At 40.3% G+C, this 15,922-nt stretch overlaps 1 protein-coding gene across 2 annotated transcripts in view; it reads right to left on the bottom strand.

The window, feature by feature from the left end:
* ARID1B (AT-rich interaction domain 1B) overlaps nucleotides 1–15,922 on the bottom strand; it is a gene marked incomplete at its 5' end in the record, with an annotated part of 335,015 nt that overhangs the window by 250,078 nt on the left and 69,015 nt on the right. For both annotated transcript variants that reach the window (XM_080616793.1, XM_080616794.1), the window contains one exon: nucleotides 2,279–2,419. In XM_080616793.1, the coding sequence (XP_080472919.1) occupies nucleotides 2,279–2,419 (141 nt within the window). The remainder of the gene's footprint in view (nucleotides 1–2,278; nucleotides 2,420–15,922) is intronic.

Below are 15,922 nucleotides of genomic sequence, written 5' to 3'. Positions count from 1 at the left end.
CTTAAGATCATCTAGTTCCAACCCCCCCTGCCATGGGCAGGGACACCTCACACTAAACCATGTCACCCAAGGCCTCATCCATCCTGGCCTTGAACACTGCCAAGGATGGAGCACTCACAACCTCCCTGGGCAACCCATTCCAGTGCCTCACCAAGTCCTGAAGTGTTAAGGACTTACATGAAATAGTCCCATCTACACACAAACACTCCAGGAAAAGCCTGTATAATTCAGAACAGGGGATCATAGTTCAAAACTTAAGAGGCTGACCACTACTAAAGAACAGGATAACCAAAGAGCCGTTCACAAACCACGAAGAATTTCAGGTGCGATTCTCACACCAAGGATTACCAACTGCAAGGCTGTGTTGGTGAGAAGCTAATGTATCATCTGAATTTGCAGACTCAGGCAAAAATGCCTACTGACTATGAGAAGCCTTTATGACCCTTGGAGCCTGGATTTAGACACACCTCCACTGTACCCTCAAATCCTCAAAGAAGAAATTTAGCTACACTGAGGCTAGTGTCTTCTACTTGTCAATCTATCACTGCCTTTCTCTTCATCCTAGTTCTCTGAAGTCTATAATATATGGAAAGCTTTACTCTCATTTTGCCTTTATCCTCTTCTATGATACCCCTCACTTCATTGCACAAACCTTCATTTTACTGGCTATGATATCAAACGATGTAATTGGAACATGTACCAACAGATAAATCAGTAACTTGTTATTTCCTAAGTCCTGCACAGTTGGTATGCTTTGTGTATTTTTTTTAAACTAAAATATTCAATCCATTTAACTGATGGTATTTAAAATATTATGAAGTGTCCAAGGCAGCAAAAAAACCATTTCAATTTCACAGACTGTGATATGTAGACATTGGAGCAGCTGTGTTTCTCTCTCATAGGCTGTATTACTAGGACTTTATCTGCTAAGACTTTACCAAGATGGTTATGAATAGTATTTTCAAGTCAGAGAAATCAAGCATTTAATGCCAAAGTAAAAAGGGAGAAAATTAAATTTAAAGACACAACTGCAATCTTTAAAGTGGTAGTTACATATAATCCAAAAGACGGAAAGTGGTGACATTTACAAGAACATCACAGATACAATTAAGAATTCTATTCCATAAACCATCCAGCATTTTAATGAAAAAAAGTTTATTCTCAATGGAATTTTAAAATGTAGATGGAGAAAAATTAACACGTAATTACACAGTGAAATTATGATAGCTTTATTTTAAAATCAAAGGAGGGGAGCCTTTTGCACCATTGCTACTTACAGCATCTTTTGTTAGTTTATTTTACACACACTTTTTATGTGAAGCTAAGATTTTTACATTGCACCAGCATTATCCCAAAATGTTAATCAACCATGCCTGACAGAATTCCCCAGTGATCTGTAGCAAGTGCTGTTGCCTCCACTAATACCCAGTCTTCAGCAACTCACTTTTGTTAGATTTCCCAGGATGGCAAGTATGCTTTAGTTTCGACTGCAGATAGAACTGAGCCTACACATTCAGCTGCATCAGCTATGCACATCCATTTTGTTCAGCATCTAAAATCCAGGTGTTTCTCAAGCTCTGGGAAGCAGAATCATACACTATCACTCTGATCTTTGTTAAAAACAGAATCATTTCATTTTAATGGCTAACATATAAAGCACACTTTGAGATCGGCAATGGATATTGAAATATACAGTTTCAATAACTGGATGTGCAAACTGACAACATTCAAATTAATAGCTGTAATCTCAATTAAAAATATCTGTTAAGAAGCTCCCTTGACAAAGCAGTTCCAAAATGCCTTGAACTCATCTATCCTCAAATGAAAGAGCACGAAAACCAAAACAGTAGTAACATACTCAAATGAAAGAGCACGAAAACCAAAACAGTAGTAACCATGTTAGATGCAGAAGCTCTCAACAATGTCTTGTGAGAGGGAAAACCAAAACAAAATAAAAGCAAGGAAAATCTCCACTAACATCAGATCAAGAAACTGTTACTTCTTTTTAAAAGCAGAATTAGTAGTTGCTGGGGTATGCACACTGGCTTTATTCAAAAAAAAAGGATATAAAATAAAGCCTTAAAGCATGTACAGATGTATTTGTGTGTATATCCCCAAAGACTTTTCAGAAGGATGTTGTCTGATTCCATGTTTATTTAGTTTTGTTTTTAACACTGTTCTCTCAAAAAGGAATCAAGAGGGTTTTGTTCAATTCACACAGATCATTTCTACACTACTAGCTCCAGGGTAACTGTCAGTAGTGAAGGACAGTGCTTACCTGCTGAGCCTGGTACCTCTGCTGGGCCTGCGCCAGATATTGTGCCTGGGGTGGCAGATGCTGAGGCTGCTGGTTGTAGTAGGGCTGCTGGCCCTGCTGGCAGTAGCCACTTACACCTTGCTGACCATACTGAGGCGGTATCTGTTGGAAGAGCCAAGCAAAGCAAACGCATGAGTTGAGGCAGGACACGAAATCAAGCTATGTCACATCTGTACGGCAACCTGATCAGGAGTGATATCCTCAGCTATACAACTGACCCAACAGTACTACTCTTTCACTCAGCAGTTAATGCAAGCCCTTAGATCCAGACTGCCTGAGCAGAGAGTAAGCCCAAGTGCTCTATATAGTTACCTTTTTCAAGAAGAGCTACTAAGGAAAATGCTATGCTTCTGAACATCACAATCCCATAATGCCCAGGGAGCAGTTATTTTAAATGTTTTCTCTCCATGGGCACACTACTGAGGCAAATCAACAGAAGAATCATTCTGATGTGCTGACCCAAAAGTCTTTTTATATATATTTATATATATAAATTTATTTATAGGCACATATATATAAGTAAGGAAGTACTAATTTTTGTGAAGTGCTCTGCCCACAACCCCTAGTACTTGTGTGTTTAAGCCTTACACAAAAAAAAAAAGGGTTTAGCAAGCTTTTATTTTGTCCAGTTCAACCTAAGTCTCCTCTCCCCCTACTAAGATACATTCTTGTTTTAAAAAATCAAAACAAAACACAATACAAAATAACCTCTTACAGGTGCTATTAATAGACAAATCAGCATATGTGTGAGAACTCACATATACACTGAGGATTTAAGCTATAACCAAAAGCAAGTCAATTAAAACATCAGAGGAATCTTCTGCATCAGTTCACTCTATAAGCCTTGTATCAATAGACGCTGACATTTTCTCGAGCTATTTGAAAGAGCACACTTTCAACAAGCACCTGATATTGTCTCTATATTGCCCTAATTTCAGGTACCTCTGCTCTTCCCTAGACACAGGTATTTAGTATCATTTCAGATAAATGACAGATGCAACACAGAATTTCTTCCGTCTAGAATGGGTCTTCTGTTGGTCCTGCACACCCCTGCAGATGTCTCAGATACCTGAGCACATCTGAAATGCTTTGATCTCTGAACTGCTTCCTCTGAGTTTCTGATACACTGATAAATCTGTTTACTCAGTATGTAAACACATACTTGTTCTACCTAAAGTTAACTTACTACATTCATTCAACAATACAGTAGTATTTCCTAGGCAATAATAATAATAACACAAAGTCAAATTTAAACACCTGTCTAGGCTGGTTTTACTATCACAGCTTGATCTGCTCCTATTACTTCTGCCAGAAGTTGATAGTCCTACTTCTTGCTAACTTCCAAGGTCAGCAGTGTTAAGTCCACTTCTGCATTTGTTCTCTTCACCTGCACTTTTATTTCCTTCACTATCATTTCACAGGCAGTTAGATGTTTCTGTGACCAAAGCAACCCCTTCTGACAAATACCCTCTCCCTGCTGATGCATAAATGAGGTTGTTAAAACACAAACTAAAACGGATGTGCTGGAATATCATCAGGCAAACAGACAATACGTTGCCTTCTACACAAAGGGACTGGGGTGTGGGGGTGGAGGGGGGGGTGGGTAGGATTAAAAACAGATCACTGGAACATCAAGCCTCAAACAGAAGCATTAGCAGTAGTCGCAACAGAAATCTGGTAGAAGGGAAACAATTTGAGAGTCACTATTTTGCATGATCTGAGGCTACACGGGGAAGACAGCTACTGATTAAGTAACACTATATGCGCTACATAGAGTTTAGAAACAAATAAAACCAGAACTCCACTAAAGCAAGCAGCAGAGGCCTGGAGCTTGGTTGGATGAGGAAGAGTGAGTGCAGGGACCACCAGGCACGGCGAGACTATGGCCACACTGACAGCAGCACACCGACCGAGATCAGCAAAGGCATAGTGCAAGACTGTAATAGAGGGAGATCTCAGCACCTCCCATAGAGACTGAGCAAGTGGACTACAAAGCAGATACCAAAGTATCAGATAACTGCCAAAGGTTGTTCCATGCAGCTGCTGGTTAAGGAATCTGCATGAGGATCCACTGCCTTTGGCTCAGTCCTGAGCAGCAGGAATCATCTACTTCTACATCCTACAGGTGCAGAACCACTATGCATCAGTGACCATAACACAGTTAAATTGAGCAGCCCTACAGGAACTGTGAAAATCAAGGAATCTACTACTGTTGTGCTTAACTTCAAAAAGTGTAACTACATAAAAAAGCAGAAAGCTTGTTAAAAGGAAGCTCTAAAAGAAGGCTGCGAGAAATAAAATCTCACTGGCAGCATCAAAGCCGCTTAACAACAACCACATGGAAAGCACAGAACCAATATTCACCGCCTATTCAGAAAGACCTAAGAAGAGCAAAAGGACATCAGCATGGCTCATCGCAGGTTTCTAGAAGTAAAAAGGCACCCTTCAATAAGCCAGTACCAAGTGCAAATGAGGAGAACAGAAAAGACTATAAACTCTGGCACTTCAAATGTAATAAGGCAGCCCAGAAAGAACTGGAAGAACAGCTAGGAAAGGGAACCAAATGAGTAATGAATTATTTCTTCACACACAACAGGAGCAGGAGGTCTGCCAGGGAGTCTGAAGTTCCAAGTGATGACTGAGGTATAAAAGGAGATTCAGAGAAAACAGTGTCATCAGAGAGAAGCTTGGAAAATTTTTTGCACTAGTGTGCACTATGGAAAAATCTTGGGAGGTTCCTGTGCTGGAGTCCTCCTTTACGAGGGACTTGATGAATACATCTGAATCTAATGGGACTATGCATGGAACAAACGACCATTTAGTATCACTCCAGAGGTCTAAACAAATTCACAAATTAAATAGCTGAATTACTAATGATGGTATACAGTCTCTAACCTGGAGCTGACTGGGTAGGCGAGAACTGGAGTATGGCTTTTGAAAACAGAAAAAGGCAGATATTTGAGTAATTTAAGACTATGAAGGACTGATGACTGTTCGGGATAAATCAGGACAGGTAAGAATAAAGATCAGAATTAGGAAACATCAACACAGTTTTTTCAAAGAAAAGTCCCTCACTACAGTTTTCTTGGACTTAGTAGGAAAGGTCAAACACAAAGGCTCAGAGAAGTCCAAGAATTATCAAGGTATGAACAGTTTCCATATGAAGAAACTATAACTCTTTGAGTATGGAAAAGACACCAGGAAGTAAAATGCGATAAAAAGCTACAAAACCATCTACAAAAGCATTAAATGACAGACATTGGTAGAATCAAACCTCAAAATAAGAGAGATAGGTTCTCCAGTGACAGAGGTAGCATATATTTGAAATTCCTTGCTAAATGATGTTTTGAAAACTGAAAGTTTATGTGGGCTCAAAGAAAGACTGGACAAGTTCACAAGAGATACATCCTCTGAGGGCTACCAAATATATAGAGCCACATCTGGCTCAGGAAGTCCCTGAACCAAAAATAGCTGGAGGCTTGGAGAGTACTGGGAGGAAGTATCACATGCCTGCTTTGTTCTGACTCTTCTCTAGGCATCCAATTAAAGCCCCACTGGAGGCAGGATATGGGGGCTACATGATCCTTGATTTGACCTGATATAAGTCATGCCTATGTTCTAACTGCCTCTTTGCAATATGTATTTGTGTCCTGTGAGCTACTTAGGAACCAATCAATGTAAACAACCTGAAGAGGCAGTAACACCTTGACTGCCAGAAACTGGAAGACTGCTCCATTTTCTTAAGTGTTTTCCCTAGCAATCTGCTTCCAAACACTGCTGTAAAAAAGAGTACTGAGCTCTTCTCCTGAACTTCTGTTGGTTATCTTGGAATTTTCCCCCCTAAACACAACCGTAACTACTACATGGGGCTTCAGTTGCTGTACTCTTCAGCGCGGAGACCCATCACCACTGCCTTAGCGGAACACTCAGTATAATTCTGTGGGTATTTAAATAAATAACAAACAACAACATGCAAATTAATCTTGTGATGGAGATCACAAGATACCGCTTATGGACAAATGTTTATTAAACAGCATATAAAAAAAAACTTCATTAAAACCTCCCCAGAACAAAACAAATCTGAAGCCAATTACTTAGAATGCTTGGAGTGAATGACCCAAGCATCCTCTTTCTTCTTAAGGTAAACTCTCCCTCCCTTTCTCCCTTATACCCACATTCTTCGTGGCTGGCCACACAACACAGGAGATGAAATTCGGGTAACCTCAGCATGCCTGTGGTAATGCACACATTCTTGGGACAGTTCAAGAGAGAAACAGACCCAAGTTTGAATATCTTTCTAGGCAAGCACAGAAATGATAATAATTACTTTGCCTCCTATCTGACTTGCACAGCACAAATAGCATTATTTTGGGAGAAGTATGACTGCCCATCAGTGATTAAACCACTCTGAAAGCTAATAAAGAAAGGATGAGAATAAAAGAGGAACAAAATTGGCAGCCAGAATGAAGAAGTGGGAGAAATCCAATTAAACCTATAACTTCGCCCATTATCTTTAATTCTTGCTTAAACAAGGGGTCTTGTGGCAGACGTTCTTTGTCCAGGTAATACCTTCACAGTAATGGAAATTTTAAGCAATTTTTGCATGCATAATCCATAACTGATGTCAAACGAGAAGGATCATTAGGCAGCATTACAGTCATTATAATAATTTTTAAAATTAAAATGTAACAGAATTAGTGTGTTAGCACAGGTACACTAACAATACCAGCAATATGCAGCTACTGCACTTCTAAACCATCCTAATGGCTACATCTGATCAATAATGAAAGAATCTTTACGTGTCCCCCATGACAAAAAGCTTTGCCAAGTCACTCTGGCACCCACCTGAACATGTCAGTCACCATGACATGCTCACCACATGGAAAGAGTCCTGACAACATCAGCCATTGCCTCTCCCTTCAATCTATTTGGTAGCTGAAAGGTAAGGCAGACCCTGTTGGTAGCAGGCAACAGAACAGTTCAGAAATCCTGGATCACAGAGTCATGACATAAAAACCTAGGAGAAGAAGGGTGTGTCTGGCCCGATTAGCTTTAAGCCCTACTTAGAGAGAGAGGAAAAGCTGAACTCCAGAGGCAGGTGTGGCAGTGAGAAAAAAAGCTGACGCTACCTGATTCAGTGTCCTGCTTTGCTGAGAAACAGTGAAACAGACCTGAGCATTGTGAAACCAGTACCAACTTCAGAAATGTAATAATCAGTAACATCCCGCTTTCCTAGCAATTATAACACTGTAATTGCATAGAAATTACAATACAAAATGTATAGTGAGTGGGATTCTCAAGGAAAAACTAACAAACAGACAAACAAAAAAACAACCCAACTGCACACCAAACCCAAAGACCCACTACACCTTGTACTTCATACCAGGAGTACAACAGCACCTTCTTCCAGCCAGCAAAACATTATAGCCAAATTTAATTCTAATTCTTTTAATTTTACAGTGGTCACTTCAGTAATAGCTATAAAGAGAGCTGTCACACAGTTCCTATCAAACCTTCAAATAAAACTTCTGTGATTTGCTGAAGCATCTGCTGCTTCAGTCTTACGATTTCCAAGCTCAGACCTCTGCCAGAACATAAATACTTTCCCTCAAACATTCAAACCATGCATTTCTCTATACTTTTGGATAGAAAATTAGAAATATAAAAAATATAAAAAATAGAAGCCCTCTGGCTTTCACATACTTAAAAAAAAAAAAAAAATAGTTCATATTTAGAACTTTCTAGTTCACATAAGCCCAGGTCTTCACCTGTACATTTATCTGGTTTACAGAAAGAAATATAACATCGCAAACGCACTGGCACACATTCAGAGGACAACTGTTTAATAGCTGCTGCATAATGGTCTCCCAGCTGAAATCACCATGTCCAACCCCAGAGTGCTTGTGCACACACTATCTCAACAAAGGCCGCAAGTCCTTCTCACTGAATGACAAAAAAAAGATCAAAAAGGAAACCAAGTAAAAAGCTGGGTGTTAATGTCAAGGGTATTCATCAGAGGCAAATCAGAAATCCTGATGCTAAGGCATTTTATTCATACATTATATAAATTCTATTACTTCTTATCACTTAGTTGTGACCTTTTGACAATACACTGGTCACAAGGTTCACCTGTGTTTCTGTCTTTCCTCGACTGCTTGCCTTTACATTGAAGTGTGAACTTTAAAATCTTATTTAAAATCTTTAAAATATTAACACTGGGCCTGATTCTGGTTCACCCTGTGACCCAGAGCAAGGAAGCAAAAGGATAAAAAGTATGTTTCTGTGTCACAGCACGATAATCCCCATTACAGAACTCACAAGATAGCGGATTTTGCAGAGTCATTAAATGCACGTCTATGTTGAAGACTGCAGTGCAGTACACAGAACTGCAAACTAGCTCAGGTATTGGAAGGAGCCCACACCAAAAGCCATGCTAGGCTAATTTGCTGTGCTCTAAAGAAGGATGAATTAGGTCAGAGGGAGATCCACACTCTTGTAGACAGGCTGCTTCTTGTACACAAGCCAGTTCATTTAAAAAAGTAGCTCAAGCATCTTTACAATATGCTGCAGTCTGCAATGCAGTCATGCCCTCTGCTACAAGTACAGGACAGAAAGGACAGGACTTCAAACACATGCCTGTAGCCTCCTTTTCCTCAAAAAGCACGCACCAGCATGATTACATCAGTTTTCAGTGCAATGTGTATGGCACCAAATATGTACCTGCCACAAGGTGCTCTCTATACACTGCCTTTTACTGTAGCTTAAATCAAAGCAACATGAGCTAACCCATTATTAGTACAGGCAACTCTCCTCTCTTTTTTAAAAAGAGAAACTATAAAAAAAAAACCAAACACACAAACCAAAAAACTGTAAAAACCTACTAAGATTACATGATTAAAAAACCTTCCAGTCAGAAAATACAGATGTTAAGGTTCCAAAAGCAGCATTAACCGAGCCATGTTGCACATATATAGCACCTTCTCCTTCTGATTTATGTTGTCAAAGGCATTTCATAAAATATAGAGGATGTGAAATGTGGCTCAGTTAATGTGGCTGCTAGAATCTTATCATTTATGTTTTCTGACTTCTTAGCTGTGCAACCTTCACATCATATTAACATAGTTTTTTGCATAGACTGTAGTATGGAATAGTACTTATGTTTTATGTATTGACATATTTTTGATGTTCTGAGATTTTGAATAAGTTTGCTATTCTTCATGATGAGAGCCAAATAAATAAAGACTACTACCACAAAATAGTCAATCATTTATAAGGAAAAGCAATATCTCTCCTTCCAAAAAAGAACACTTCGATTCCCTTGTCAGAAATTGATGAAAACTACCTCTGCTGTAAATGCTAAATCTATGCCAATATCACAACCATGTCCCACTCCCACCTTCCCCTAAAAACAGCAAACAAACAGAAAGAAAAAATTTGCATGTTTTAGATGAGCTAAAATTAGTTTCAAGGGAGAGGTAAAACAGATGAGGCTAGAAACAATAGGAAGAAATTTCTTCTACACAAGAGCCTGAGAGTGTTGATTTGTACAGTGCATTACAGTTTGAACTAATGCAACATTTGGTCCTTTCTGCAAATAAAGGGATGAAAATATGGTAATCTGTAGGAAGAGATTTCCATGTTGTTATATCCATCCCCTCAGACCAGCACCACAGAAAAGATGGGAAATTTGAAACAGAATTTTTTTTCAGGAGAGCTATTTTGATACATTGTATTAAAAAGAGTGAGAAATCATAATGCCTACATATATATACACACACACACTTAGACGATGAGTCAGATAACATCTATTCTTATACTGAGCCTTCCCTTTTTTTTTAATTTAAAGTGATCAAAACAATTAACAGGGATCATATAATCTGCTTAAAGCAATAAATCTCCATTTTACCAACCAACATAAGAAAAAGCACATCAGAACTGCCACAACCAACAAGAGGATCCCCTTGATCCCTATGGTATCTCCAATGGTTGGAGCTCCAGTAAAAAGCCTGCAGGAAACCTCATCTCTCACTGCAGTAACAGCATGAAACTCACCTACAAAATGGCAGCCGTTAAAGAAAAATGCAGAAGCCCCTGAGTTTTAATCATATAACAAATAATTCATTACAGGGCACTTCTTCTGCATCTATGAATGGACGACACAACAGTCTTTGCTCCCCAAGTCCTGTATTTGCTCTTTATTCTCCAGGAAATTGATAACACTTTTGACCACTATTTCTCAAATAGTGGTTAAAATAAATTATGATTAAGAAACTACAGACAATGATTTTTCTTCAGACAAGTTCTGCAATGCCATTCAAACCTCCTAAAGCAGGGAACACAAATGAGAGGTATAGGTTGAGTCTGAATAGCAGGTAATCTAACCACATGAGTAATCCTCCATTTTTATGCATTTATACACAGAGAGACTCCCAACACTTCAATACTGGAGACTGAAAAATCCCTTTGTAAAACGTCTTTCACTCTACATTTCTTCTGGCACACAATCTTGGTAGCTGGAACAAATGCAAACATTATTCTTCTATTGCAGTACTGATAAAAGCTAGAAAGCACAAACATCCTGTTTAGCATCACTTCCCCAACTTCTTGCACATGATTGAGTTCTCCTTTCTTCCAGGCTCTTTCAAGACAGAAAGGTGCTTTTTAGTTGATTTCACGTGTCCCTCCAAAGATATATCAATCTCGATGAATACTGTCTTTACCATTCCTAAGTTGGACGTCTTTCAGAGCTAAGTCATTTGAGATCATTCAAAGCCCTTCTTCTCTTCAGCAAGCCATGCCTTTCTCCTCCTCTCACCCAAAATGGTTCAGTTCTACTGGACTGCTGGCCTTCACAGACCTTTCCCAGTGCACACCCTCTATCCCCAGCAGCTGCTTTTCTTCTCCTTTCTTTATTCCTATTCCACATGTGGGAAGGAACAACTCCAGGCACCAATATGTGTTGGAGGCCATCCTCCAACTGGAAAGCAGCTTGGCAGGGAAGGACCTGGGGGTCCTGGTGGACACCATGTTGAACATTAGCCAGCAACGTGCCCTTCCCACAAAAAGAGCTAATGGTACCCTTGGCTTCATTAGACAAAGTATTGACAGCAGGTCAAGGCAGGTGCTTCCGCTCAGCACCACTGACACCACACCTGGAGTCCCCTGTCCAGTTCTGAGCTCCACAGTAAGAAAGACATGGACATATTGGAAAGAGTTCAACAAAGGGCCGCAAAGATGATTAATGGGCTGGTGCACCTCACATATGAGGAGAGGCTGAGAGAGCTGGGGATGTTCAGCCTGAAGAAGAGAAGGCTCAGGGGGATCTCATCAATGTATAGGAATACCGGAAGGGAAAATGCAAAGAGGGCAGAGCCAGGCTCTTTTCTGTGACGCCCAGTGACAGGATCAGAAGTGGTAGGCTCAAACTGAAATACAGGAGGCTCCCTCTGAATATCAGAAAATACTTTTTCACTGGGAGGGTAACAGAGTACTGGGACAGGTTGCCCAGAGCGGTTATGCAGTTTCCACCCCAGGTGATACATAAACAGTTTGGACATGGTCCTGGACAATCCGCTCTACATTGCCTTGCTTGAGCAGGAGAGTTGCACCAGATGATTTCCAGAGGTCCCTTCCAACCTCAAACATTCTGTGATTTAATGATGTGAAGCTGCTCTAAATGTACCAGACAATTTGCCATACTGCAAATCGTGCCTGGTAATTTTGATGGCCTTCTACAATGGAATGACGGTGTTGCTGGATAAGGGAAGTGCAACTGATGTCATCTATCTGGACTTATTTTTCAGACCAGAAAAGAGGAGGCTCCAGGGAGATCTTATAGCAGCCTTCCAGTATTTAAAGGGGGCCTGCAAGAAAACTGGAGAGGAACTTTTTACAAGGGCATGTAGTGACAGGGCAAGGGGGAATGGCTTTAAACTGAATGAGGAGAGATCAAGATTAGATATAAGAAGTTCTTTACTGTGAGGGTGGTGAGGCACTGCACAGGTTGCCCAGAGAAGTTGTGGCTGCCCCACCCCTGGCAATGTTCCAGGTCAGACCGGACAGGACTTTGAGGAACCTGTTCTAGTGGAAGCTGTTCCTGCCCATGGCAAGGGGATTGGAACCAGGTGAGCTTTAAGGTCCCTACCAACTAATTCTATGATTCAATACTCCAATTCACTCTCTTAGTACAAAGTTAACAGCCATGGGGCACACCCCATTTCTAGTGTTTGACAGAGAAGCTCTCTGGCCTGGCCCAGACACCTCTGATGAGACTGACACTTTCCAGTTAGCCCCCACAGCTTTGCCTCCTGGGCCTGGCTGAAACGGCAGAGCAGTAGGTTGCTATTACACACAGCAAGCCACCTCCACCAGTACCAATCCTTCATTTTTCCAAGGGATATCACACTTCTAATCATGAAAAACTTGCCATGCACATGCAGCGGGAGAACAGATTTACAGCTCCTTGTGTTCTCATTATGGATTTAAATCCCAAAATAGTGTCCACGGCATAGGAGGTCAACACACAAAAGAAAAAGGCATGACCTCCCACAGCTATCATTCAGGTTCAGCAGTTTCTGTGACAAATGCAGTCATTTGTACAGTCCAAATTCTGCTAGTTGCTTCTACTACAGTAGACTCAAAAATCATACTTTTAATCTGGACACTAAAAATTCCCCAAAGGAAGCATCCTGAGGCAAACAGAATGACTGGCTGAACCAACTGGATAAGAAAATTTGATTACATTTCTACCAGCCCAGCATAATTTACTACCTTGATGCATAGCATTCACTGCTCAAGATCAGGATCACATTCTGTGGTACAGCCCCTCAACACCAACATTCCAGCCAACAGAGGCAGACACTCTGCAGTACTTATGCTTGCTTAGAAAAATAAGAAATATATAGCAACCCCTATCCAAACCCCTGCTTTAGATGAGTTTGACCAGAGTCAGAAATTAAAAAAGAGGAAGATGTTAATCATTTCTGTGCTGGCTTTTCTTTCCCTATTTGGAACAGATAAAAAGCAAGTCAGGCTCTTAAATAAGAGTACTTACATAACGGCCTGAACGCTGTATCTTACAATTGTAACACAGCTGTGATTTCAAATACTGCTGCAAGTATTTCTAAGAGAAAACTTTCAAGCCCTCTCCCTATAGTCATAGAGTTTATATATTTGACTTACTCCAATGCTATTATTTAATTTGACCTACTACTTAGCACTGGAAAACATCAAAAGAACCCTGACAGGAACATCAAAGACATCAATCTTATATACTCATGGATGAAACCATATAGTACATTGTAATTTCTTACAGAATTACAGTTTTATTATACTCAAAATAAGATCATTATTGTAAATTATTCCTCCAATCAGTTACCACAAATAAGTCTTAGAAACATCTGCCCAGTGTAAGTATGTAAATAACATAATCTAATTCATATAACATTATCCTCAAAATGGAACAGAAAACGAAACAAGTACCTTTATAGTAATAACATCATTTATCAAAAATGGCCTGTTTCGATTAATTGAAAATAGCCCCCTTAAAATCTTACAAAGAATCAACCATCAAGCTCATTCATTCATTCCACCAACCAACTAGAATTTTCATCAATATTGCAGCTAATCTTAACTCAAATATTGTCGCCATCAGTTAATCTCTGTAATACCTACTATTCTTTCGAAGCACCCAAGCATCTCCAATACACCCATACGTGTTCCTTCCCTTTCTTGAAAGCTTAAACTGTTCCTTCCCCCCCCAAGTCTGATCCTCTTGGGCTATTATTTGAACACCTATTTTGTTAAAGCATTCACAAAACAAATTCTTACACTCACAATAAAATGCTTCCTTCTCATTTATGGCCAGACTGAAGTAATATCTATCTGTACACAAAATTAACACACAAGTGTATAATTGTAGTTTTATGCTCAAGTGCCCCAATTACGCACTTTAAAACACTTTAAAGGATCTATCAGGAACATTCAATACCTCCAAACTGTGAACTCTAGGAGTGTCTTTTGACAAAGCAGCTGCATTACGGGGAGATCTTTCAGTTAAAAACAAAGAAACCAGTCAGCTTAAATTTTTTTACTCCAAGACACCAAGACTGTAAAGAATGGTGGTATCCGTCTGCTGCAGCGCACTTTGCCAACAGTAACAGACAAGCAGGAAACTGAACAGTTCATTCTGCTTTTGTGTAATAAAGGTGTCCCAGATAGCCTTTGTCTTATAGTGCTAAGCACAGAAGGGGCTCAGACTTCAGCTTGCTCAGAAAGGTGATTAAGGATGTCTGCACCACACAAGTAAGGACCCTACACCTTCCTCACTTCACTCCCAAGGTAACTGCAGCTCCTCACACATGCTTTTTGAACGTTATCCTCTGTGTTCTCACTTCTCCTTTACAAAACACTGTTAAGAAGCAGCCTTTTCCAAAAAGGGCTGCAGGAGGTGACTGTCAACACTTTTTTGTTACATAAATAAATTTCTCTGCACGTGTGATGAAGGGAAATCCATCTTAATCCGTCTGACTTTGCGCTGAAATGGATTGCAAGTGCTTATACAATTCATTATGCTTTTTCACCTGAATGCGTGATAAACTTATAGATTCTTACATTGTTTAGTTTATTAGAACAATTTAGAGTGGTGGGGTTTTGTGTGTGTCATCATCCCCCTCCCCTCCCCCCAAACTCCAGCGGACATAGAGAAGAATAAGAGCAAAATTTTTTTTGTTGTTTCCTATGTCAAACATACCAAGTTATCAGTAAGTAAGAGGTGGGGAAATCAGGAATGGTAAAAATAGAAAGCATAACAAGGAGGCAGATGCTTCATTGCATTAAAACAACACACAAAGAAAAGGGCTTCAGGCTGACTCGAAGATGGTTAAATAGTGATGCCATGCTAGCAAAGATTTTCCTCAATAAACCCAAGAAAATAGACATGGTTAACTTGTAAGTGAGAAAACACAATGTTCTGTGCAACTCATACACGATTTAGCATGAGGTGTCAGGTGAATGTAGTCATAAATAGCCACGTAGATTTGTTGACCATCAACAAAGAAATGAGAAGAGTCTATTCAGGGGTCACAGTCCTCAAAGAGAGATCACAAGCACCAGGCAGAGCGAGTCAAAATAGCAGCTGCGGTTGCAGTTCTCCAGAGGAGCCAACAGAGTGCTACGCTCTTCCAAAGGTGATGGAAAAAGCACACGTTCTCAGGAGGGAGCTATTCAAAGCTGATCTACAGGAAACTCTCCATGCAGAAATGTTTCCCAGCTCCTCATCAAATCCACTGAGCAGGTTCCTGCCTCACAACTGCCCGGTGCCCACCTCTGCACATAGGGAGGCTGGAGAAAGAAGGGGTCCTCCTGACAGCAGGCACCACAAAAAATAAAGACTGCCTCTTCTGGAAAGACAGCAGGACCCAGTGGGGACTGTTCACCTTTTGCATGATGCTCCAGAAGCTAAAGCACCAAGACAGCTAGTGTACAGCTCCAAATCTGTTGCTCCAGAAGTCCCACTGGCTTCTCTTTTTACCCAACCCGCCAGTCCCCTGTCATGGTTTAAACCCAGCTGGTTACCAAATACCACATTTACTCTACCCCAGTCAA

This window comes from Psittacula echo (genome assembly GCF_963264785.1).
Source record: "Psittacula echo genome assembly, chromosome: 4".
In the NCBI taxonomy this organism is placed as follows: Eukaryota; Metazoa; Chordata; class Aves; order Psittaciformes; family Psittacidae; genus Psittacula; species Psittacula echo.
Note: the sequence above shows the minus strand (reverse complement) of the source record. Positions and strands in the feature narration are given on the sequence as shown.